This window comes from Dermacentor variabilis, chromosome 4 (assembly GCF_050947875.1).
Source record: "Dermacentor variabilis isolate Ectoservices chromosome 4, ASM5094787v1, whole genome shotgun sequence".
Taxonomy (NCBI): domain Eukaryota; kingdom Metazoa; phylum Arthropoda; class Arachnida; order Ixodida; family Ixodidae; genus Dermacentor; species Dermacentor variabilis.
The window spans coordinates 46,796,213-46,822,516 of record NC_134571.1 but is presented as its reverse complement, the minus strand read 5'-3'; the positions used below and the strand labels follow the sequence as shown (position 1 = coordinate 46,822,516).

The 26,304-nt window shown below is 47.9% G+C and overlaps 1 protein-coding gene across 1 annotated transcript in view; it reads right to left on the bottom strand.

Annotated features, from left to right (window-relative positions):
- Positions 1-26,304, bottom strand: part of LOC142579054 (dachshund homolog 1-like) — a 63,129-nt gene that overhangs the window by 3,192 nt on the left and 33,633 nt on the right. Inside the window, exons 3-10 of the mRNA XM_075688877.1 lie at positions 22,907-23,019; positions 16,420-16,488; positions 11,076-11,451; positions 5,766-5,839; positions 4,594-4,749; positions 2,625-2,855; positions 1,357-1,440; positions 435-575 (exon numbers count right to left, since the gene is read on the bottom strand). Of these exons, the coding sequence (XP_075544992.1) occupies positions 435-575; positions 1,357-1,440; positions 2,625-2,855; positions 4,594-4,749; positions 5,766-5,839; positions 11,076-11,451; positions 16,420-16,488; positions 22,907-23,019 (1,244 nt within the window). The remainder of the gene's footprint in view (positions 1-434; positions 576-1,356; positions 1,441-2,624; positions 2,856-4,593; positions 4,750-5,765; positions 5,840-11,075; positions 11,452-16,419; positions 16,489-22,906; positions 23,020-26,304) is intronic.

Here is a 26,304-nt window from a genome sequence, read left to right as displayed (position 1 = left end):
ATGCTGCAGCCACATGAAGCGCATTTTTTTACTTATCTTCGGCAAGGCGGTGTTACTTATGTTTTGCGCTCTGTAATGCTCGCGCTGCGATTCCGGCCTGAATTTGCGTGATGTATTTACAGAGTTGACGAATAAAAAATGACGCTAAGCCGTCAGTACGTAGCACACACCTTCCTCCATGTTTGCAGTTTAAGAATGCCGCACTACAAGTGGCTTTTCGAAAGCGAGCAAAGCTTTAAAATTTTGCGGCTTTGAAAGGCACTGTATGCCTGAACCCCGAGGAAGGAAACTCGCCAACTTTCCGTGCCCACTTTCCCGACATGTCGCGGGTAACAGCTAGCGCATGCAGTCGTAACAGCGGAAGCTGCCTCTTACACCATCGTTCCGCAAGATTGAGACGTGCACCCAGAGAAATAGTTGAACTCCTCCCTTACCTTTGGGCGTCTGCTGCGACTCCACGAGCGTGGAGCGGAGCGCTTCCTCGCACCGAGCCCTCTTCTTGACTTCGCCTTCCAGCTGGTCTTGCACCTGGCGCCGGCAGCGCTTCTCACGTCGAAGCCGTTTCTGGTAGAACACTGCAAGTGCATGATCGAGGTACGTTGTACAATGAGAAGGTGCGGTTTGGACATCCTCTCTGAGCGACTACGCCGGCATCAGAGCATTTGAATGTAAAGATCCGGTAAAGCACTTCCTCTGGTCATGTCGTCGACTGATCACTTTGGGCGATGTCGCTTTCCTCGCGCAGTAGTTGGCTAGGCTAGCCGAAGTGGTTGTGCCGAAAGAATTCGCTGGCTACCTGTCAGCGTCATTTTCTCATCGCATAGTTCTCGAATGCATTGAATACATGACCATGACGCGTTGCGCTCGGTGATTACATGACAGAACATGTCCGAAAGTGACCGATCGAGAAAACGATTAGGAACCGTTCTCTCAAACTTCAGAGCCGCTGATATCTTACGAACGTAACACCCAAAGCGTGCTTCGCCGCACAGTATGTCTTTAGCAGGTGAAGCAATCTTTTTAAAGTTAGGGTGGAGCTGTCAGCACGAAGGCGGTAGAAAGTCGGTGGCTCGGTTTTCGCAATGTTGACAAACCTACGTCAACCAGCTAACACAAAAACGCACGAATGAGAACATCTCTCTTTCTTTTCTCTGCCATTTGTCGCGTGTGAGAATATGCTATCAACTTGAAGTTGATTTAAACGAGGGCTTTTTGGAAAGGGAAGTTTCGCCCTTTGGCAGTCAACTCAGGCTTGTCACAAGCATTCTTTAAATGAGCTCTTGAATGTCTGTTTGCATTAGAAGTTTTGAGCATTCTTTCCTGCTGCAGCAGGGAGGAATGACAGCCACTACTGACCTCGTTTGGTTTGTTCCTCCTGAAGTTTCTTCTCAAGGCCTTCTCTGAGTTCTCGCTCACGAAGGATTTCCACTTTTAGTTCCGCTGCAAAACAAGAACCGCAATAAAAATATTAATTAACGCAACTTGTTGGCAAGCTACTAGAATTTTGGGGACAATATGCAGAACTAGTTGAGCAGCATAAGCAGATTGAAGTCGCTTATTAGCACGGTAAGACACTTTCCACGCGGTTTCAGGGAGCCAGCGCGAATGTAATGATAAAATAGAAGAACGAAACATCCCACAGAGTAATGACCACTAAATATAGCTGGACTCCGAAATTCACGGTTGTATTTTGCATAGGGACTCCGCTTTTAGTCAACGCTAGTTGTCATAAAGTTCCTTGCGTCACACCAGATCGCATAAAGCGACAATAATGTTTCATGGCAAGTAAGCAACCGCGCACTGAAAACAACAATAACGTTGCGGCAGCTTACATCCCGCAATGGTATCTTGGGCAATTAGGAAGCCGGTTATCTTGTGAACTCAGCTGGGCAGAAAGTAGCGGCTCGTGCTGGTGTTGCATTCTTGAGGATTTTAAGGCGCGAGGGTACGGTCAGTAACAGACAAGGAGACAAATAAGGACAGGACTGGGGCCAGGCATACTTCACCGTGCACCACTCATTATGCATTTCGCGGTGACTCAGAGTCTATGAAGTTCTGCACTTAAGCACAGGGTCGCGAGTTCAACTCATTATGACGTCCCTCGCATATACCAGGTGCTGCTTTGGGAAATAATGAGATCGGTCGACCAAGCAATGAATGAATGAATGAATGAATGAATGAATGAATGCACTGCTTATGCACCCATCGACTACAATACTCGCAACCAGGTCAGCGTGTCACAACAGTGTCTAATTTTACGTCAAATAGCAACCGCCTCCCGCCGAGATGGCTTGGTGGCTATGGCGTCATGCTACTGAGCACGAGGTCGCGAGTTCGATTTCCGGCCGCGGCGGCTGCAATCTGATAGAAGCGGAATGTAAAATAGACGCTCGTTTATCATGCTTGCAGTATAGCTTAAAAAAATAAGAAGAAACACATCTGGTCGAAATTGAACAGGAGCCTTTCGCTAAGGCTTCCCTCCTAACCCGCTGTGTAGTTTCGCGACTTTGAACCCCAAAATGTAATAGAATTTAAATAAACAGTGACCTTGATTCCCTATATTTTGTTCTCAATCGGATGATGACGATGACGAACGAAAGCAATCCACCGCGCACGGCGCTCACCTCTCTCCATGTGGACCTGCTGCTCCTGTTGCCTGGCGTTCTCCTCGGCCACCTTGAGCAAGCCGAGGATGTTCTGCAGGAGGGTCTCGACGGAGCCCATGCCCCGTGCCGCCAGCAGACCGGCCCGCTCCATGAAGAGCTGCGCCTCGCCGTCCTGCGACGAGCTGCGCTTCATGCCTCCGCCACCGGAGCTCGACAGGCTGGCTTCCGAGTCCTCGCCGCTCAGGTCGCCTGCGTGCAGGGGGGCCCCGGAGGACGCGCTCGTCAAACTCGCGCGGCACTTCGACGCTATGTGGTACAGAAACGATAAGGTGCAATTTCTACACGATAGCTCGTTCGGTGGTTTTGACACTTAAGTGACAGACTTGTTGCGAGGTAATGAACCATTCAGAAAACAATAGCGCGAATTCGCGCTATTGTTTTCTGAATGGTTCATTACCTCGCAACAAGTCTGTAATGTATTGTTTTTCTTCTTCTTTACTATTTCTATTACTATTACTATTTACTATTTCTACACGTTTATATTCTTCATAGGCGTTTCCTTTCGATATTTGAAAAAAAAAAACGAAATGAAAAGAATAAAAGGGAAGCTGAGAGCTGTCGAACAGTTGGGACATTGTCATATTTTGACGTATATTTCGTCTCCTGTGCTGAATTTTTTTCAATACGGATCCGGCTGTTTCTCTTACTCTGAGTCCACGTTGCGGTAGCACTGTGCACACCCGATCAATATCAAGTCTCTCTCTGTCTCTCTCTCTCTCTCCACTTCATCCTCGCCGCTTTGCTAAAGTTGGCGGGTAAGGTCATACAGACCGAGATTAGGAGCAGGCCGTGGATGTGAGCAGGTGATGTAATGCGTAGAAGAGACGACCTGTAGCTAATTGCACTAGCTTAACGGGTGCCAAGGAAAGCAAGTGTGTCAAATGTGCTGAACGGGAGCAATGTATTAAACGTATTGATACAGATGGCGAAATCTGCAGAAATAGGATTGCTTCGACAGACATAGGGCAGGGGTAACTGGAAATCTCCATGAGATAATGTTTTCGTCCAGTAGTTGGCGTAAGATAGAATGATGGTGAGTGCCATACTTTTGTTCAGAACTGGATTTCAAAGGACGACCAAAGAAGCATTGTGCCACTATATGGTCCCGGTGCAGCTAGATAGTATTATTATTATTATTATTATTATTATTATTATTATTATTATTATTATTATTATTATTTTTGCTCCGGAGTTGTCACGAGCGAAGAAGAAAGCGACCAGCGACGGAAGATGACGCAGGACCACAGTGTAGGATGAACGCAGGACACATCAGTGTTGTGTGCTGTTGGTGTACCCGCAGCTCTCAGATTCAGCATGTTAAGTGCGTATGCTCTTCTGTGCGATGGACAGGCACGTCGCAGTTTTACTGAAGTTTACTCACGCTGCGTCGGCGCAAATCGGGAGCTCCAAAGAGCGCCTTGCTCGACATGACGGCACGCGCGCCAGCATCAATGCGGCAATGTCAGATGCCGAGTTCCCCGAGATTTTGTCACAGCAGAAAGATAAATTACAAGTCTAAAGTTCAAAACTACAAATGAACCAACCTACGAGATTCTATAGCGCATGCGCTCCATTCCTTGTTCTCAGATTTGCAATTAAATTTAAAATGCCCCGATCCCAATACAACACATTTGAAAATTCGTTCTAGATCAACTACATCAAAGTGGTTTCCCGCCTTATAACATTAAGAAAGGTCATTTCTTTTCACACGAAGGATGGCTTGAAACAGCGTAAGTTTGCTTGAGCTATCCGTTATGGCGCAGGCGACTTTTTTGCTCAGCATTGAGAGTGCCTTCACGTTGCACTTGTTGACCAGGTTTATAGCGGCATTGATGTTACTGGATGCTGTGACCGATTTCGTGTGGAGTCGTCAGCGACAAACGAGAGTGTGACTGATAAAACACGGAGCCCCGAAGACGGTCTATACCTTGCTCCCGGTCCTCGGCGTAGTCCGACTCCGCCTGCATTTCATCATCGTCCCTCGCCCTCTGGTGGCCGTCGGCGGAGTCTCTGTCACGCGGCGGCATTCCGCCACTTTGAGACAAGTTGAGCGCCGAACCAAGGTCGTGTTCTCCCGGAGGCCCTGCGAATTTATATGGCGAAAGTTAAAAAAAAAGAGAGAAAAAGAGGTGTGGTGGGCATGATAATCTGATCTTGCACTTTCTGGTTCATGGCCCTAGTCGATTCTTTTTTTTTTTTTTTTGAAATTTCAAGCATGGTGCTTAAGGGATACGCTGTGACTCACTTCGATCAAAAGACATTGCTGGAGCTGGCTTTTCAACGAATGGACTTGCTTTTGTCGGGACGCCTTGTCGAAACGTAGGCTCCACTGAGATCTCTCGTTAAACCACCTGTTGATCACTTCTACCCTCTATCTTCCTGTGAACGTTTGTCTTGATTGGACATTGGTACTATAGCGTATCCATCGGTCGGTTCAGGGGAGTGGGTACTTCGAACTCGTAGGCACAATGTTTCCATGCAGGAACTCTGCGCAACGCAGTCAACGACATAATGTGGGGCAGCGCACGCAAATTGCGTGTATGTGCGAGTCGATACAAGAACGCTCACAAATACAGCATAGAAACAGACGGCACACGTCACACGTCGTATGTGCGTACGCCGTCTGCTCTTCGTCTCGTATTGTTGTTTGTTTTGCAGGTATGTAGCTATCATAGACGTTTGAACGCAAGGTTACGCTGTCCATGTTTGCTAGGATGAACGGAACAACAACGAAAGCACAGGACTGCATCACAAAAACGGTTACTCGTTACTTTTATCAGCGGTACGAATACTTTCACGCTGCGCTAGGTGCGTCGCGTGCATGCTAGCAAGCGCTGATAGTCGCGTTTTTCGTATTCATATAGCTAACGCGTACTGCAGCAGTGCTTTTCGCCTAAAACGTTAAAACTAAAGTTTTGTCTTAGCACGGTGAGAATCAAACATTAAGAGCAACCATGTAATAGTAATGAAATATAGGCATTAATGGCGCAGCACCCACCATGGTCATGATGCGTTAAGACAGGGTAGGGATATATATCAACGTTTTCTGCACGGTCGAACGCTTAGGAGAGTAAAAGCGTTAGACGAGCTTGCACTTACATCCTGGACTCATTGATCTTCGGTTCGGGTCCGTCCCACGCATCTTCTCCTTCTCGCCGTATTCGTCGCTGTTTCTGCGAAAATAAAGAAAGAAAATTTAGGAAAAGAACGTAATTTGCACAACGAACAAAGAATGTGTGACTAAAAGTGCAGGTAACTGCTGTGCGCACGAATTAAGGCGCGCTAAAATCCAATGAACGAGCACTTCTTTAATGACGTATCGGATTTAATAAGTGAAAACTGCGAACACGTAATGAGTTTCAAAGCGGATTTAATTATTTCTGTTCTTTTCTTTTCAGTGTTCTAGCTTTGGAGAACCCGCTGTTGCGTGTTTAGTTATGACGAGAGAAGCGCCTCTGCACCGGTCTTCGGGAGTAGTGATGTCGATTTTATTACAAAAGAAGCCCGAATGCTAGCCCATCTAATAAATGCATTAATTAACTAATTCAATCATTCCTTGCAATACCAATTATACGGACACTCGAGCCGTGCTTACGCCTCGCCGCTGTGCCCTTCTGCGTTACTAGCGTTGCAGGTAACGTGACCTCCTGGGTTACCGAGGAGGCGCACAGTGAAATGACAAAAAGCGTGGCAATACAAAAAAAAAATACATAAAAAGAAGACTACGATAGGACAGCCAGGGGTCTTACGTAAATACACGTCCGCTGTACTACAGGTAGCGCTGAAGGAGGTACGGCGTTTGTTGATAGACAAAACGGACAAGGAACGGCAGTGAGTAAAGGAGCTGAGTGTATACGAAGCGGATACTTTATACGCGCATGGGAACAAGGTGGCGTATCGAAATAACAGAGAGGGAATCGAAGAAGAGACACCGTGCAATGAGAATACAGAGAAGTTGTCCCAGTCATACATGGCCTGATACCTTCAGTGCTACACGTATACTCCACGTGATATGAATGTAAAATGAACAAACCGACGCGCGCGATTCGCTCGAACGGGCGTGGCCGAAGCACGCTTCTTTAACGCCACAAAGCGAAATTAACCAGTAGTAAGTCAGCGCAAAAAAAATAATAGTAGATAAAACGAGCAAATGGAGGTGGTCGGCATCATCTGTATCAAACGTTGCAAAAGAAGAAGAATAATAAAATGAAAAGAAGGGCAAATATCACTCCATCAGACGCGTCGATCGGCGTCATTCACGAGCGGTCAGGCTCCAGATTAGCGCAAGGAAAGCGCATTTATGTAGAAAGATCCAACGCAAAGCATAAAGCACGTAAAAAAGTAAAAGTAAAAGGCAAGATACGAAAACAACGGCGGCGAGAAGGAGAGCAAGTTCTGAACCGGTGACCATTTGCTGTCTGGCCTCGTACGAGCGGCATGCTTTCTCTCTCTCTCTTCCTTCCTTCCAGTCTCGTGGCCTGCGATGCGTAATAGGCTGTCCGCGTATATGCGCGCACATCCAGAAAAGCGCGATCGCGTCATATTCCCCCGGGGTTTTCTTTTTTTTTTATCTTTGTTACGTTTTACTGTCGTGCTGGCTCGGTCGTCGGGGCCGGCCGAAGCGTCGGATATTGACCGGCCGGGGTTGTTCTTTATTAATCGCGCGCGGTTTCCGGTCACCCGTTTCGCGCAGCGAAGCCGAGCCGAGCCAAGCCTGCTGCCAATCGAGCGGCGGCAACGCTCTTTAATCTCCGCAGCTCTTTTGTTTCTCTCGCGATGCTCGTGGCTGCAATGTGATATCGACGACGGAAGAGTGGGAGCATATATCGGACGGACGTGGGCGGGAAGTCGGGCCGTCGCCGGAGTGGTTATGGGTATGTATACTACTGCGCGCGCCGTTGACACTCTATTGGCCGTTGATGACGACACGGATATAGCCGTTAGGAAAACCGCGCGCGCATACCGGAAGGCGTAGGGTGCTCATCGAAGTCTGCTTCTCTGTTATCACGCCTGTGTAAGTGACTGCTACCGCGTGACGCGATAAAACGAGTTCCGATGTAGATGCAAGGGCTATAGAACAAACGGGTTGCATGCAGCAAATGTAGCCAAGCAAATAATAAGCAGCGCAAGAGCTCATGTAATGAGAGTGAATGTATAGAACCCTTACTTTTCTAACCTGTGCCGTCAGTTTTTTTAACTGCAGAGAGAGCGGCTTCTGAAGGATCCCCTTCGCCAGCTTGAATTATAGGCCTTAATATACCGGTTGGCCCAACTATTGCGGCCTGGGCATTGCTATTTTAGCAGTAGGAGCGTATGTGGTACTCTGTTTATTATTATTATTATTATTATTATTATTATTATTATTATTATTATTATTATTATTATTATTATTATTATTGTGGCTCCCATGCTAACTTGTAATTTCTTTTTTTTCCCTTCAGGTGAATATTACAGCCATTATGATCACTGCCTTCACATTGTATTTTTTTTATTTTACCTTACAATAGCTGAACGCATCGCTTTCTTTTGTTCTTATGAAACATTGATTTTTAGTCAGGAACGTTGTTCAAACATTCTTGTGCTCTTCTACCACCCGATTTCTGGTTTATTACGCGCCATTTCACTTGTGACAAAACCAGCTGACCTCAACTCCCAGTCACGCGCCACTCAATTCTTTAGAACATTTGCCTTTAGTGAGGTTAGGTTTCGCAGTGCGGAGGCTTCTTTGACTTGTTTATTCTATTTGTCGTTTAGTATGCGCTCGTACTATTTGGCAATAGCGTATCGCCGTTCTCGTGTGACCACATCGTTTCTGACAACCACAGTTACATGCGTGCTTTATCTTCATGAGGCCTTAAATAAATATGCATGTTGAGCTGTGTTAGAAAATTAGGATGCTACTACTATAAAAAAAAAACGCCGTTCTTACCGGGAAAGAAGCCTTAAAAAATTTTAAAAAATGTTAGAAAAAAAAACATTGTCAGTAAAACTGATATCAGTTAAACTGAAGTGTTTCAGTCAATATCTATGTAACAGATTAAAACGATGAGAAAACAAAATTTAGCGCTTACCGCTGTTTGCTGCGCTAAGATGCAAGCTTTTCCGTTCCGCGTCGTTACTCTACGTACCATTTGGCATCGCTGCCTGACTGGTTCTCTAGACAATGAAATAGCACCATCGCATAAGATTAAGCGAACTACTGCATGGACGTGATTGACGTGGACGTTGTCCTCAATTGTCGGCAACCAAATTAAGAAATCAGCGGGGATGACGGGGCTAGCAGGGCGACTCTTGGGGGTTGGGTAGGTTGGTGCTTCACGTTTCAATAATGGGAAATTATTTTGTGATTTTCCTTGCGGACGAAGTTTCCATCCTCTGCGAGCTACCTACGATGTTTTCTTTAGTTACCGGCAGGTGGCGCAGCCAGTTCACGTCTATTACGGTGCCTGCATAAAGGCGCACGCATCGAGGCAGCCTAACGTCCACGCGGAAGTACGTTCTTTTTTTTGTTCCAGAAGAACCAGGCAAGCCACGGTCCCAGTTGTTAGAGTGAATGATGCGGATAAGAAAACGAAATCTTGCAACGATAGTTAAGCGCAAACAAATCAGCGGTAAACGCAACACATTTTTTTTTATATGTTGGCGAAGTAACGCAGCACACGGCACTTGCATAATTACTTGCTGCGCGTCCGAAACCTCAGCTTCTCGGTACCAGGCGACTCATCTGCTATATAGATTAAGGAAACTCGGACCTTTATATCTATTAAATTTACTCTGAATAGCTTCTGTAGGAAGAGCCATGTGTGTGTGTGAGTGTGTGTAGGGAGAGAGAGAGAGAGAAACCGCTGTTAATGCTCTCAAAGAAGGCATGGCAAAGATATCAAAGGCTAGTTTTGCTTCAAGATGAGCAGCAACTGTTGATACGGTTATTGTTTTCTTTTATGCATTTCTATTTGCCTTTTACCTTGCCTGCCGATGGCGCGCGTTCGCCTACGGAAATATGATCGCGTTGCGCGAGAGCGGCGAAAGGATGAAAGAAAGAAAGTGGTCGAGGTGCCCGTTAAGCGAGTGGCTGAACGCGAACGCGTCCGTCAGCGGGTGTCGGCCGCAGAAGTTCGAGAGAGCGAGAGAGCCGCGTTCATTAGTTGAGCCCGTCCTCGTCAGCGCGATTCGGCGGACCAGATGGCTCGGTCTAAAATACGCAACAGATGGGTTGTTGTTTCAGCTCGAGAGAGCAGGGTCGATTTGCACGGTGGGAAAGAGAAGCGCGCGTGCGTCCGGTAATAAATTCATCAAGGAACTGCTATAGGTGACTAAGGAGAAAAAAGAAACCGCACGAGCACAGTCTGGCGGCTGCAGCGCCGTTGCAGCTGGTGGGACCGCGGGGATCGAACCTGCGAACCCGCGCTTGGTACCGGAGCGCCAGGACCGCCGACGAGCGCAAGATGTGGCTATGTTTCAAAATAATGTCGCACAGAGAGCGGCACAGGGCTGAAGCGAGCTCATGGCGCACGAGACTGAGCAGAGGATGCACGCGGCTGCAGGCAGGGGGCGCCTGCGTTCGCGTGACCATGCTCCCGACTCGCTGCTGTCAGCAGTAGTCAACGCTTACGCGTGTCATCGCGAATCAGAGCGTATAGTTCGTGCACCAGAAATCGTCAGTCACAGACTAGCATCGAAACTCCCCACACGCTGGTCCCATGCTTGAGAACCCCGACACACCGATTTCGGATACGTGTGGTTCTGCTGATTGTCAAGCCAACTATATATAGACATCAAACCTAACTATATATAAACAAACCCTTTCCCAGCACCGCAACAATAAGGAGATATATAGGTGTATGAAAAATTTTCCACTCAGCGCCTCTTTTCAAACGGATTTGTCGTTTAGAGCACATTTTACCCGGCGATACGCGACGACACATCTGAGCGCAACTTTATTTACTTGAAGACTGGTGGCAGATCAGTAAATTAACCCCCGAAGAGAAGACTGATAACTAGGGGGGACATAATGTATAGCGCAACGACTAAACCACGACTAAAGAAACATAAGCACGCGTCACAGGCGCTACTAACAACTTCTTTATCTTCTGAATCAGCGAGGTACACCATCGTTATTCGAAATGGAAGGAGGTACAACTATACAGTGTACCTCGCTGCCTTTCGAATAAAGAACTTGTTAGTAGCGCCTGTGACGTATGCGCTTGCGTTATTGTTTCTGTGTGGTTGTGTCGTTGCTCTACATTATGTACATTAGCGAGCACCAACTGGCACAGCAAAATGCCCTCCTCCCGATAACCCGGAGTCTTAAGCGGAGTTTACAGAAAGCTTGCTTAAATGAACTCGGGTTCTCGTGAGCCCGGGTCTCCCTCAGAGTTATAGTCATCGGAAGAAGGGCCGCATACAGACCTGGGGCTGCACAGGTCCAGCCCGTGTGCCAGGGCTTGTTGTTGCTGCTGCTGCTGATGCTGCTGTTGCTGCTGCTGTTGTTGTTGTTGGTGGTGCTGCTGTTGCCTGAGCTTCTCGTGTCCGCTGACGGGACGTCCCAGCTGCACCATGCCTGCGGCGGCCAGCGGCAGCGCCAGTCCCCCAGCGAGCAGGTGCCTCTGGTAGGCGGCGGCCGCTGCGGCAGCGGCAGTGGCCGACGGGTGGGCAGCGCCGTGTGCACTCAGGCCCAGCATGCCCAGGGCTTGCTGCTCCATGGATGACACGCCCAGCGCCGCCTGGTACGCGGCCGCCGCGCTGCTCGCCGACATCTTGTCCGAGGGCACCGCCGGACGAGCACCTGTTCAGGGGAAGCGAGAGATGTCGAGTGGTGCCCACGATATTCTTTTATCATTAACGTTATTATTATCCTGGGGCATTCGCTGCAAGGCGCAGGTAGTAGAGAGAGAGAGAGAGAGAGAGAGAGAGAGAGAAGAATACAGAGAAAGGCAGGGAGGTTAACCAGAGGTAGTTCCGGTTGGCTACCGTGCACGGGGGAAGGGTAAGGGGGGATAAAGAGAGAAATAGAGTGGAAGGGGGAGACAGAGAGAGAGATGAGCACGAACAAAGCGCGTACACTATAGAGCGGTAGGGAGCGGCATTCTTATAGGTAGCAAAATAAAATAAACAAAAGTTCGTCAAGTAATTACGCATACAGCCCTCTGTGATGGAGCACTGCAGCAATGAGGTGGAACCTTTGCTTGCAGCCCGCTATCTGACGGATATGGTCATCTGGGACGTTACAGTTCAGTCTGACCTCCTTGAGAATCTTGCCCCTAATACCTGGAGTACAGCCACAAAATGTGATGAATGTTTGCCCTTGGCACAAAAGCAGATTGCAGTCAGAAAGCGAGACATCTGTGAGCGCACACTGAAGATTTTGCCACCCTGATGAGTGTATATACATGGCTTGGTTTGACTTATGGCTGATACGCATAAGGGCTAAGATACCTTAACAGTTAAAGGTTACGGAACGTAGGTGGTGACAAATAAATTTTTGTTTTGTGGCAACATTTTCTGACGAGTAAACACGATGATAGTTGCGACGGATACGAAAACTGCATAGCCTAAACTTTAATAATCATCGCTTTCAAATTCGAGTGTCTGATATTTGGTAAACACCAGCTGTTAGCCGTGTGACAAACGAGCACTCTTCAAGGTGTAAAAATTTGTAGAACGGTATGACGTGGTCCTGTGTCTAAGTAACATCCTCAAATAGAAACCGCGACGGCAGCTTTCCTATATATGGCAAAGGGTAGAAAAACGGAGATTAGAAAAAACAGAAACCGGAGATTAGGACCTGTTACATATTTTTTGACACAACAGCCTTGACACGATGGTACATACAACATGTGCAGTAAACAGACTTGGGGAAACTTCTTACACGCATACTATAAATATGGTCGCATGTAGTGATGCGAAACCTAATCCCATGCACTGGTCCTAATAACACACAAGTTACGAACTAAATATATATTTTCAAGACTATATATTTCGTTTTACAAGCCTGGATTTTAAATGTGTTTGATATATTCTGTCTCTGGTAATTTCTCAACATGTTTCACTAGTGTGACTTCACTTTCGCAGATCGCTGCTGCTGCTGTATTGCATTGCGAACCATGTGCAAGTAACGGTAAAGCCTTGACAGGCCTTTTTTTGCTTGCACTTCGCAGTATCACTCGTGTGGTAGATTGTTTCGCTGGCGCTTATATTAAGTTAATTGATAATTATGTTACCGGTCAATGGAACATTGGTATTCGCATACAGTGTAAACTTATACAGTTTCCTCAAAAAGAAAGCTTCGCGGCTCTTCAAAGGGAAGAAAAAAGAAAGGCCTTGGCTCTCCACATTTTCTTTATCTGTGGAGCTTGGTTTTGAACCACCCGTACGGACTTACTTAACAGCTTCGTGCTGCTTAGGGTTTGGTGTCAGTTTTGAGTCTCGTGAATTTAGCTCCGACTTGCCGATTTGCACTGATCTGGTTAAAATTTCACGCCGTTCTAGGACGTGTTATGCATACAAAAGCCTGTCAGCTGTCTTTGATTCCACATACCTCGTAAGATGGAAACCGCTTTCCCGAGTCGGTTATGACGCTCACTACGTAACCACACTTCGCGCAGCCTTAGCTAATGATGCAAACCCAGAAGTCTGACCATCATTATAGTGTTTTTTTTTCTGTCTAATATTCATTTCAGCTTTGTTAGCGTACGAATGAAGCTAACCAAAGCTGTATGTATATTTAGCTATATTTGTATGATCATGGAACTTATGGTCCCGGTATACGTGGATACCATGGATCATGGAAGGCACGCACGCTTATTGCATGCTTGCGCAAAACGAAATGCTATACAGATTCCGAACACAATAAAAGCAATTATTGTTTCTTTCGTAATAGCAAACAGCACGTAAGTTTTGTTTCTTAACGAAGGAAGAAGGTAAAAAAAAAGAAAAAAAAACGCAAATCGCTTCTAAATGAAGAAAGGTCGCAGGAATCAGCGCTGATAAGGAAAGAGAGGCGCGTTCCGCTCATCCAATAATCGAGCGGTGACGACTCAGCGATTTTTCAGCCAATTTTAATTTCTGAACCACCGGCTTCGGCGGCCGGGTGCAATGTCGGGTGAATCAAATTAGCCTCTCCGAAGAGCCCGACCGCCGGCGCCGAGCGTTACACGGCGCGCAAAGGGAGGAAACCACGCGAACGAGCTTTCCGGAGCGCTCCGCCTAAGTATAAATCAAAAGGTCGATTTGGCAAGAACTCGGACAGGAGAAAAAAGGAGAGAGAGAGAAGGAGAACGGCGAAGCGCGGGCAGAATCACAGCGTTACAACTTTTATACATGCAGCGCATGCACGAGGCTTCGGCTCGGCCGTCGCAGGAAGAGAACTCTCGCGAGCCGAGCCGTGGTTTGAGGAGGAAAGGAATACAGCGCCACGGAGTGTACGGTGGCGCGCGCGCCGGAATTCATCTTGTCCCACTTCGATATTCAAAGACTCACCGCTCCCTCCTCTCCCTCCGCCCTGTAGCTGCAGCGCCGGCGCTTGCTTGGGCTTTGCGAGATAAGGCGAGGATATTTATGCGACTGCGTAATAAAAATTCTATTATGCGCCGGCGGAGCGCTGTCCGTCACCGGTCGTTTGGCTCGGGGCTTTGCCCGCTGCCGCCGCTGCTGCTGATGCCCAATAATTCCGCTAATAATGTTTCTCGGCTGGGTGGAGCGCTGCGATAAAGATGCCCTCCTCTACTACCTCCCTCCCACCTTTCGTGCCACCCCACGAGCGCACCACGTACACGACCACCCCCGTTTCGGTTCCTTCACTTTTCTTCCCCGTTTCACAATCAATGTCCCTTTCCTTCGCGGACCTTTCGCTTTCTTAAAACCCGCGCGCAACGCGTTTATCTTGTACTCGGCTCCTGCTCAACGTTCGAACAATGGGCTGCGACGAGCATGATGCGACTTTATAAGGCGGAAAGGAATTCTTTTGGAACGCGCGCCAGCGCACTATTTAATGGCCCCCTTTGGAAATGAGGTCGGTTCGGCTTTCTTTCCCTCTTTCTTTCTGTTGTTTTCTTTCCATTCTCCTAATGTCGCTTAATGAAGGTTGTAAAGCGAGACGGACAACGCTTGCGATCCGCGGCGATTCCCTCTCGCCTAATCAAACCAGGCCGCACGAACCCTTTCGCGATGGGAGCCATATTACCCATTAACGTCGTATCATTGGTTGCCAGTGCGGCCAAGTACACAGGTCCCTTGACGGAAGGAAGAAAACTGCTATCCGCTTGCGATTCCACGAAATTATCGAGCAAACGCGCATGTGTGCTGCCTCCAAAGGAATTATGGATTCAGCTTCTCCCGAGTGGGCGGACACAGCCGACTACATCAAATAAGCAAAATTGGACGTACGCGCACTGTAACGTAATGTTTATGTTTTGATTCAGCAAGCTGGGGCATATTAAATGAAATGGCTACGAGTTTGAGAAAAACGACATAAATGCACACATGTTAACCATGCAGAAAGAGGGCTAAAATGAGAAAAGATTCTGCAGTATTCCGTGCGAAAAAGATACAATTGTATACCACCTCTAAATCTGAAGCAGGCCAGAATTCGGTGTTTGTGATTGCTGAACACACAGAACATCAATAACAAAAAAGAAAAGAAAGAAAAGGAAAAAGAAGAAGAAGAAGAAGTGCTGCGATGACACCGACGGCGATACCATCGTTGGACTGCTCATGTCGGCCGACAAGTACGCGTATATGACTGAAGCGCAAAACGACATGACGCAAGGACGAAGAAGGCCACGGGAAAATTTATAAATTATCCATTCGTTCATATAAATACCAGCAAGAATTCGAACCCCGCGATTCTTGGCCCATCAGCCGCAGTGTGCATGTGGTGTCATATATATATTGAAGACACATCATCGTTATCATCAAGCACTCCAGCCGCGGGAACGAGCTTCGCTCCTTTGCGTCCCCTCATTTTGCGTTGTTGTTACAAAACGCAGTTAATACAAACTCGCCCAATTTTATATCCTGTCGCAACATAGAATTTTAGTGCGTCCGGTATTCCGGCAAACGCGAGCGGTTTGCCGGTTTAGCGAGAGCGTAAACGTGAACGGCGAGATTGGTGGGGCCAGCTCGTGGCGCAATGCTCAACCACACAAATACAATTCTAATTACTATATTCTGCTTAGCTATTGGCGTAAACTTTCGACAGCGACGTAATCGTGTCCACAATTAGGCTGCTTCGAAAAATATGCACCAGCAGCGAAGCAGAATATAGTGGGTTACTGCAGTTTTAGTTCTGTGTTTGTCTGGTTGAACTCTACGCCACCAGGCGGCTGCACCGCTCTGGCCACTCACGTTTACGCCCCCACAAATCCGGCAATCCTCCCAAACCGCCCCCGTTTGCCGGAATAGCGGACAGGCTAAAAGTCTCTAACTTCTGTCTTCCTCGTTCGGAATCTGCTGACTGGACCACACATTCAACGGCAAGGTGAGACTGACTGCTTGTGTACCCAACCCGTGAGCGCTCCGGAAAGGCCTCCTTCAAGCGCCTGACATTGCTTTATTACTGTTTTCTGTTTTCGACGCTCCAAACAAGTCGTTACATCGGCTGCCCGTCATATACGGTGTGGTGACCACATGGTGGACAAGAGGCGAGAAAAAGCGCTTGCTTTTCCTGTAAGCGTATTGTTAAAGTATAAGTGGAGGAGGAGGAGGAGAGAGAAAGGAAGCAGGAGAGCGGAAGTGTGTGAACGTTGAGATTTACCTTGGCTCCACATCTTGAATAACACGGCTGGGATGTTCAGTTCTGCTTCCTCCGCGCAACGAACGTTCTCTGAGGACGAAGCAGAGGGGGGAGAGGGAATACAGATATTGGGGGAGAATTCGGCACGGGGTAACTGCTCCCGCACACGCACACTAAATAAAGCACGCGCGCGCAGCTTTAGCGCGTGGGCGTGGGCAACCGAATACTTTCGGAAACACGGAAACCGAGCAGGTGACGCAGAAATTTTCTTCGAATCGAAGATAGAGTGGCGGCGTACCGTGAAAAACTGCGTGGAAGTTAAACCACGCACCGCTCCTTGTAGAAAAAAAAAAAGAACAGAATACAAAATTATTATTTTGGCGCCATTTAGTATGCACTCGACGAATGACGGCTGTTGCCTCTGAGATTTGGGTGCACACATCTGCCTATATTTTTTTTTCGTTTTTTTTTTTACTTTTAGTAAGGCGTTGTTTTGGGTGGACTGACATATGACCCACAAAAGGCTTCAGACAAGGCGACGCGAACGACGACAGACACGAACCCTAACTTGCTATCCCAAGTAAACCTTTTCGCGATTAGACATTTCGGAGGCACATATGCCACGCAAGAGGCGTCACTAACACGTGCAAACGAAAGGCATAACCTACCATCGTGAGTAAAAACAAACAAACAAGCAAACAAAAACTTTGAAAATAAAGGGAACGAAGAAAGAGTTGCACCGAGTTATCCATCAATCCATGGCTCCTCAAAGGAGCGTGCTTGCCGCCCGAAAGCTGCAACGCGAACAATGAGGGACCTCTTGGCGTAAAAATCAAGCGTCATCGGGGGTTGCGCGGTTGTCGGGGAAGAAAGAGCGATTCGACGGAGGCCGTAAGCGGAGCCGAGGATATATGGAAGCGGCGCAGGAGTTTTGACAACGCGATCTTAAACGGCAGTGTAACGATAGCTATACAGCTGGCCTGGAAATTCGAAGGACAAATTTAAAGCTACTTACGAATAAAAAAAAAACAGAGAGAAAAGAACACCAGACAAAGAAATTACGCGAAAATCATCGCACTTTCTCGTTCGCGCGGGAGGTGTAGGCGTATGTATATCGTTGCGGGCATTATGGAGATGCAAACGGATCGCTCGTGCTTTCGCTCTCTTCGGAGGGCCGCGCTGCGTTCTGCATTGCAGATTCGAACAGCCACAACTACACTCCTACCGCTGCAAGTTTGCCTTTACGGAGCTTCCTGCGCTGTTTTATCTTTTTCTTCTTGCATTTCCTTTCTTCTGTTTTTTTTTTCATGAGCCGTAGAACTCTTTCGGAAATTTCCCTTCTCGTCGCAAAAAAAAAAAAAAAGAAAAAAAAATCTCTTCCGGAGCAATGGAAAATCACTGTTCCACCCACGCAGCGGGTGATATGCCGATGAACGAAACCGCAGACTTGTAACTTCGCTGCCAACTTTCCGGGACATTACGGTCAGCTGCTCGCGACCGAAAACGCTTGCTTCCGCGGAAACAACACGAGGCCCTCGGCGCGCATTTGCATTGTAGTAATCGAGAAACTTTTTGAGACTTGTAGAGGACTTAGCTTTACATATGAGCGATCGCCATTTTGTACTGGGGCAGCGCAACGCGAGATTGCTGCCCCCCAACGAGTTTTGGAGAAGAAAAAGAAAGAAAGAAAGGTCTCGTCGTGAAAGGAACGAGGTTTAATGTTATATTTATTTTCGAGGCATCGGGCCTCGAATTCCCAGCCGTTACGATTTTTTAGCGGAGGAGCATTTTCCCCTATTCTGATTTTGCCACTTTGCCTACGATCGCTAAACATTTCCGCACGTCCTCCTGCACGTTCTCGGGATCTTTCCAGCATATGCTACCTCGTGCTGCACCCACCAAATGGTCTCTTTTCTTCCTTTTTTCCGCCCGCATGCCATTACAGGTACACGACAATAGCACATTCGCTGCTTGCGCCTGAAAGCGTTCAAATATTCGTCGCGAAATATATCGCGGTGCCAGTGTGAGCGATGCAAGGAAGTATACGTATGCTCATACGAGCACTATAAGCATTGCAATGGCACACCAAGAGACAGGCGCTCGCACGGCAGCAAGGTCAGACAAATTGTGACGCGTCGGTTATCGGGCACAATGACGTGCCTCGTGGGGAGCCTCTCACGCACTCAAACAAACAGGGGAAAAAAGAAACGAGAATTCGGGGAGAGGACCAGAACGGCAGAAGTTTCCGGGGGCCTCCCTGAATGGGATGATACGTGAAACCGAAAACCAAACTTGGGACTTCCATTGTGATCGTCCGGATCCTCTCCGTGGCCGGCATTACTATTCCCCCCGCTGTCCTATTCCTCCTTTCCCATTTCCCTGCCTTTGTTGGATCCCTACAGTTGTCTCTTTTGCTCCCTTCTCTCCCCAACTTCGGCATGGCCCGTTTCCCTTCCGACCCGCGCCGATCCACGAAGTGAAAGCGCACGCCACGAGAGGGCGCCGCATGTGGCCCTGCACGGTCCCTATACGTGCCCACGGGAGGAAGAGGTGTCCGTTGTTTGCGCGTGAAAAATGTAGCCGCGGGCCCCGATCACCTATACGGGCCATGTATCACGCGCAAAAGGACAGGGGCCGAAAAAAATGGCGTTTGCGCTTTCAACTCGCGCGCTCGCTCTCGCGTTTCTTTACTTCTTTCCGATTTACTTTTGTTTGAAAACGGGTGCGGAGGACTCTTTATATGCTAATCATCCGCACCGTCCCTGACCGCAGTGAAACGGGCCCCTTGTTTGCGACTCTCACACGCGCTGTGCTCTGCTTCCTCTTTTACTCTACTTGCACTTGTCCTCCGGGTTCCAGCCTGGAAGTTACGATTTCCTAGATAGTATCACGTCGCAGCAAACTATCAGATCGGAAGCGCACTGTTCCTCTTTGATACTTATGCTTACGGTAGGGGGCTCATATTCTTGACAAACAACAAAAGATTTCGCACACGGCCGGCACTACAAAAAAAAAAAAGAAGAAGAAAACAAAGCGAATCTAGTGCTTCGACGACTGTAGTAATATTTTTATAGCATCCATGTGGGATTTAAACTATCGATAGTTCCACTCTGTGAACCGAGCCACACTTCCTCATTTGGAATAAAGGAAAATTTGCCTTACTGCGTGCTACGTTACTGCTGAGGCTCTTATCTGCTCAGGGGGGAAGTGATCGATAAACGAGGCGTAAACGAGGTATACGCACCTATGATTAAAAAAAAAAATTCTTGGCAAGTCAGACTGACAAACTGTAGTTGACGAGTGCATTGCTATATTTTCAATTCCTAGTTTGAACAGCAGTTTTCAGTTTCTCAGGTAGCACGCCTAGGCATCAACGGGCATTCATTTATTTTTTATTGTTTTTTACAGAACACCTAGTCTGTATAATATTGAGCATAAGTGTACGTCGATTGCATTGAGCGGGAGTTGCAATGTTTTGGCCGAGCGATAGTGCATGGATCACGCTACCTCAGACCGGCGGGCTCCGGTTAAACGGCGCAAGAGCTCTCTGGCATAGCGCCGCTTAGCGTCCTTGACAACTCGCTCAGGCAAGTAAGTGCTCCTGTACTTCCAACGTCGCCCAGACGGATCAGCTATTCACACATGTGGATCAGCTACATCGTGAACTATAATGCTCGCTTGTCGCCTTCCCAATTTCACTGAGCGGATTTCGGCCCACACGTGTGGCGTCATTACTCAATTCTAAAAAAAGGACTCACGCCATTTAACTTCTTTCTCAATGATCTGGGGCCACAGTGGAAGCTGCGAGGCGTTCTCTGGCCGTCAGACCGGGCACCCGATACTGAGCAGACGTCGTTCTGACACGTAAGGACACCTGACGTATATACGACGCATGAGTGCGCTCCTAATTTGATGACACGCCGGCCGCATCTTGTGGCGAATTCGGCAAATCGCGCCGCTGGGCACCGGGGCGCCCCAACGTGCCGTTCGTCCAATCACCGTTGCCTCAGGGCGCCCCGGTGCGATTTGGAGAATTCGCCATTACTCTCCAGTGCCTCATTGTGTACGTATGTAATGAAGCAGACGCTCCTCGTGTTTTCGGTGGCAGTTCGAAGACGACGACGACAACCACGACCCGTGCGGTGATTGCGAGAGAGCTCGTGCTGTTCGATGCTGCTAGACTGCTGCTAGATTACCCCCTTTGTAATTAAATCTCATTACATGAGGCTTATGCGTTGGTTACGGCTCGCGCAACACACGTGATCAACCATATGACGTCATACGCATAAACTTCACGCTTGTGAACGAAGAGACATGACGACGCACAGTGCGGACAAAATGAGCAGAAGACTGAGTTGAGACTGTTTTGCAGTTCGCCGCTTTGAACAGTAATTTTGGCCAAGCAACTTCTGAAAAATATGCCTTCCATGAAAATGCGTGCTAGTAGTGATTATCGATTGCTTTTTTTTCTTTGTCGCCTGCACTGAATGTAACTGCAGTGACACCGCATCTTCGTGACGTCACATCGTGGCGCTTATATGTATGTATTTGCTCATTTCTCAACCAACCTTCACACCTTAGTACGAGGCTGCGGCCGTTTCCCGCTGAAAAGAGCAGCGGGGAAGTAGTAGAAAAGAAATGCGTTGAGGTATAAGGCGGAGACAACAATAAAAAAATAATAATAAGGAAATTCCCAACACACACCCGGTACGCCGCCCTACCGGCAGCAGCGCGCGCTAGAGTTATGCAGTCCGCTGAGCTCTCGCACGGTACGGGGCCTCTGCCACCTCAAACAGCCGAGAGAATAGAGGGTGGGGGGGGGGGGGGGCGCCGACAGGCAAGATGTAATCCAGTGTCAACGCAGTCCTTTGACAGGGCGGCTCGCGGCCCATTGAATTCGGGCGCATCCTCAACAATGCGTCGCTGTCAGCCACCGTATTCGTTGGGCACCGCGTGAGGTGATCCAGCTTGTTACGCGTTCACATATACACTAGCAATGTGCCAACTAAGGCTGCGGGCAGATGCCGATTTTATGACGCTCGTGCCCTTCTGTTCTTTATCTTTTTTGTTCGTTTAGTGGTTTGAGGATGCGTTCGCTCGAAGAAAAAGCTTTCAGATGAATCACACATCGCTTCCTTTCTCCCTCCGTACAGAAAGGGTCGGTTAAGCGTCATTGCGCATATATATAAACAGCTTGCCCAGTCTATAGTCGCTTCTCTTTCTTTTGTCTGCAGCGTGAGGGCCATCAAATTTTGCAATGTAAATGTATTTGAATGTTGGGCCAACGGACCAAGGCATGTTACGATATTCGGGTGACTGGCTACAGTTTGCCTGCTATGCGGGCTGGCCGAACTTCAGTATTGCTTGCCCAACATGGCTTCCGTTCTGTAGCTATGGTTTCAGGAAACCCAACAAAGAGTGGAGGTTAAACTACTTCAACATGCAGCCCCGTTTGAACAACGTCGGGTAAGACAAACTAAACAGAAAGAAAAAGCTGCTTTACCTGTTCTCTATTTGACGAGTTGTGATCATTATCCGCCTTGCTATTGTAGTTGTTTCCAACGTATTTGAAATTCTTGAAATTAATTTTTTGGAATTGCAAATAGTTCAATGTTAACGTTAGTAGGTCGATGCGTACCAATGACGGCATATAAAAACAAATTATGAGCAGCGACACCGTTTGAAATTCCCACGCCAGCTTTCGTTGTCGTTATATATATCGAAACGTCTAGCCAGCCTATAGCTAAGCTTAACAGCAGCAGCAGCGGAAGCAGCAACGGCAACAACATGAATGAAAAAAAAGAAGATTACATTTAGTTCGAAAATGCAAAAAAGAAGAATAGCTTGGAAACATCATCAGATTCCCCCTCTCTCCTTTTTCTTCTTTCGTTTCTTTTTTTCTTTTTTTTTGCATGAAACGCGGTCGCCTACACAAAGAAAAACCCGTGACGTTGCAGTGACACCATGAGTGCCACACTCTCGATGCGACATTCTAAAGCTCAACGTTAGCCCCCACTCCCTCCGATAATTTGCAATATATTTCTGTCGTAAAAAAAAAAAAATCAGTGAGATTACTTGCAAAGGTCGTATTATAGCTTCTTTTAAAAGAGGTCTTACGACTATTCGATAAAGTCGCCCTACAGACTTCTAGAAGAAGAGGTCTTACAGATTATTGAAAAAGTCGTCTTACACACCGCTTGGAAACGCGGGTCTTAGGGACATTTGAAGAAGTCTCTCAGATTACTTGACAAAGTTGTCTTTTAGATTACTTGTAATAGTAGTCCTACAGACTATACTTAAAGAGTAGTCTTACACGTAACTAGTACAGTGGTGTTACAGTTAAGAATTACTATATATCTACAGTGGTTCACTCAGTGTTTCCTTTTAGTGACCCAATAATCTTCAGAGACACATGCCCTGGAACAGATCATTACAAGCCATCATCAAGATCATTAAGCAACTGCAGGCAGCAAGAGGATTAGCGCACCTATCAGTTTAGAGCACGTACCGGACTTGATGGCCGCGTCGTAGTCCATCTCGCCTCCGGGTTTGAGCAGCGGAGGGTAGCCCGAGCGACCGCCGAGGCCCACCAGGGAGGCACGCTTCGGTGGTCGACCCGGTCTGAAAACAGCAAAATTAGAGCGAGCGCGTGAAACACTTGTTAACTAACATCAACACTCACCTCAGGACATAAAATTATGCAGGCAAAGCGGGAGTGATGCATGCAATATAAGAAAGGACAATGATGGCATGTTAGTTTAACAGCCGGGTATTACATTATGCTCTCTTTTGTCCTTGAAGAAGCAGCGCAAAGGCAATTTTAGTAGGTTAATCGGCTTTTGCTAGTGCTTGTGTGGCCGTGAAACGTCCTCAGGGCCAAAACGACAGTTTTTTTTTTCAAATACACCTTGTACGTGCAAGAGACTATTCAAGAGCTAACTTGAAAATTTCGTAAACGATAGACCAATTAAAGAAGCAAGCTCCTTGGCGACCAACGCTGTGGCCTGCAAGGCGACTATATAGGAAAAATATATACGAAACAAGATAACTTCAATAGAAAAGCCCGCTTCCTGTTGGCGGTGGTGTTACTGTTCTTGCCAGAATATAAGGGCTTCGTAATCGCCAAGCACAACCGGGCGCTCGGTGAACGTGACGAGGCACTGCGAAATTGGCGCATCCATCACCACCTTTCCTCTTCTCCGCGTGTTCAAGGCTGGGAGCGCGCGCGGGGGGGCCTCGTACGTAAGCCGTCGCGTTTCCATTCAATCTAGAACGCCTTCGCGCATTCAACGCAACACAAGATTGAAACGTCGCGCTGATTTGCGCTCCACCGTATAAAGGTCGCGGCAAATGCGCTGCCCTGTCGCTCTGACAAGACTCATCCCGTTCCTCGCAAAGTGTGTGCACGCGTACTAAGCGCGCGAGCCGTTCCTGCATTCGTCTTCGCCGCAGCACACAAACGCAGGCGGGCGACTGTTCGCACGACTCGCAAAGAATGGGAAGGGGGGGTGACCCTCAGTCAGACAACGTGTTCCGTTCCGACGCTCCGATGCGGGAAGGGTTTCATGCACGGTCACGTTCGCAGTCGGCTCGGCACATTCGGAAAATACGGGTTTTGAGACGAGCCGTGGCTGGTAAGGACGACGACATTTGCGCGCTGTTGTTCGGGAGCTGTTTACGAAACTGCGCGTGCGGGTGCAGTACCATATTTCCATTCTTCTGCGACAAAGATAAATAAATGTTCGCTTTGCATGTTTTCGCGGTCTTTTTCTCAGCGATGAGCACGGGGTCGAATAGCGTAATGATTCTATTTCTTTTACGTGTTGCGTCTGTCGTCCGAGCGGTGCTCCGCCTATAAGCTATCACCGAGATCGGTCCGTCACTATAATAAGAAACAGAGTCGAGCGAAAGGAATCCCAACGTTATATCCGCCCTAGATAGACATGTAGAGAGAGAGATAAACAAGGAAAGGGAGGGAGCTTAACCAGATGGACGTCTGGTTTGCTACCCTGCTCAGAGGAGAGGGAATGAGGGATTCAAAGAAGACAGGCAAATATAATACGAGAGGCTATATGGTCTCCCAGATACACCGTGTTGTTCCTGTGATGAATCGCTAAGAATATTCACTCAAAGACAAATTCGTCATTAAGGTATACGTTCGGCTCTGTGCGTACCGCTCGCTAAGTGTCACGAAATACAAGCAAGTTTACAATAAAGTACGGTGGAACAAATCTTCACACGGTGTCGCCGAAAGTGCTGCTGTGAGACATACCTCAGCTACGTACAGAAAACGCTCTCTCTCCCTCTCATAGCGAAGCGATAACTGCTGTGATAATTCACGCGTGTGTTTGTATATAGATGCGTGTGTGCGCGCGCGCGTCCGTGCTTGTGTTTGTCTTTCTGTAACACCGAACACACGTGAACGCGGCAATCCACTGATGTTATATATATGCGATGTAATCGAAGTGAAGGAAGGTGGGTGCCTGTAAAACGAATTTCTTTTCTAGTGCACATCGCTTTGTTGGGGCTGTACGCGCGAACCTAAAATTCAAGGATAAACTATAGGCACTAGGCTGTCTCGCTTCATGTGGGAAAACTTTGGGACAGAAAGGAAAAAGAAAGAAAGTTATCTGAAACACTCTTTATCATTTATCAGGTGCAGCATCTCGCAGTCTCAACAGCGCGACGAAAGGGGAACCGGTCGTTTTTACAACGGCTAACGAATCGCGTCCGGGGCACACTCCCAAAGCCACGACCGCACCGAGAAGTTAGAAAAATAAAATAAAGCGCACTGACACGGTTTTCACAGAGCGCACTGAAGCGCAAGGGAGGCTGCACAACCCGACGAAAAATCAAGTCCGGACTCCCCGCCTCCCCTCTTTTCACAAGAAAATGAACTCCACTGGCGTAAACATGCTTGTAAGCGACGCTCCATTCCCCTTTCTTTTTCTTTTCTCCGCGTATACGACAAACTTCTCGCGAAAAAGCGGACTCCCACAGAGCGAGATTCAGTATACAGTCACCGGGCACTCTATGAAAACGGACAAGGAAACCACGCGGCGGAAGCTATGGGAGAAAGCGAGCATCGCGTAGGCACAAATACGGACCGAGAGAGCACGCGGCTGCCCCATTGTGACGTATGCAAATCGTCCCTGCTTTTTTTTTTTTTTCTGTCGAAACAGGTCCCCTTATTCTATACTCACTTCCCTATCGGAATGCTCCTTTTTCGGAACCAGTGGAGTTTACTAAACGCTCATTGTTTGTAAACCGCGCAAGGCGGGGCGGCGTGGCTAGCATTGTGCGCGGTGTGCATCGTGGCGTCCGCAAAATGGAAAGTAGAAGGCAAAAGGAAGCGTGTTCGTGTGTGTGCGGGGGGGGGGGGGAGGTATTCTAGATATTCTAATGAAAACGTCTTCGGAGAAGGAAGCAAAGGCTGGCCGCATTTTGCAGCAGCAACGGGAAAACCTGCCACCGCGGTCGTCCGTTTCCCTCAGAGTGTTCTCTTTTCTGCCCGACGAGTTTCATATGCAGATTCGTCTGGTTTAGCAGGGAGCTCTTCCCTGGTTTCTCCGGTGTTCGGCTTGGCTATTGGCACGTCGGTCTCTGTACATGTAGCCTGAACTTGCGAACGTTAATTTTGAAGTTCTCCCGGGCAACATTGTATACCGTCGGCCCAACGGAACTGTTCGAAAGGGGTTCAATGTTTTGGGGAGATGGGGAAAGGCTTGTGGGAAATTAGGCGCCTGGCAGCAAGCAACCTGATAGGCTTCATAGTGTAACTGAAGTACGAGTATAAGAAAGAATTGTGTATCGCTGGTGGGAGGCACTTACCAGACCGAACGTATTCAGCTGAATGGGCATGCTAAGACTGAGGAAGCGTTATGTTGTTGTTGCTGATGTTTTCTA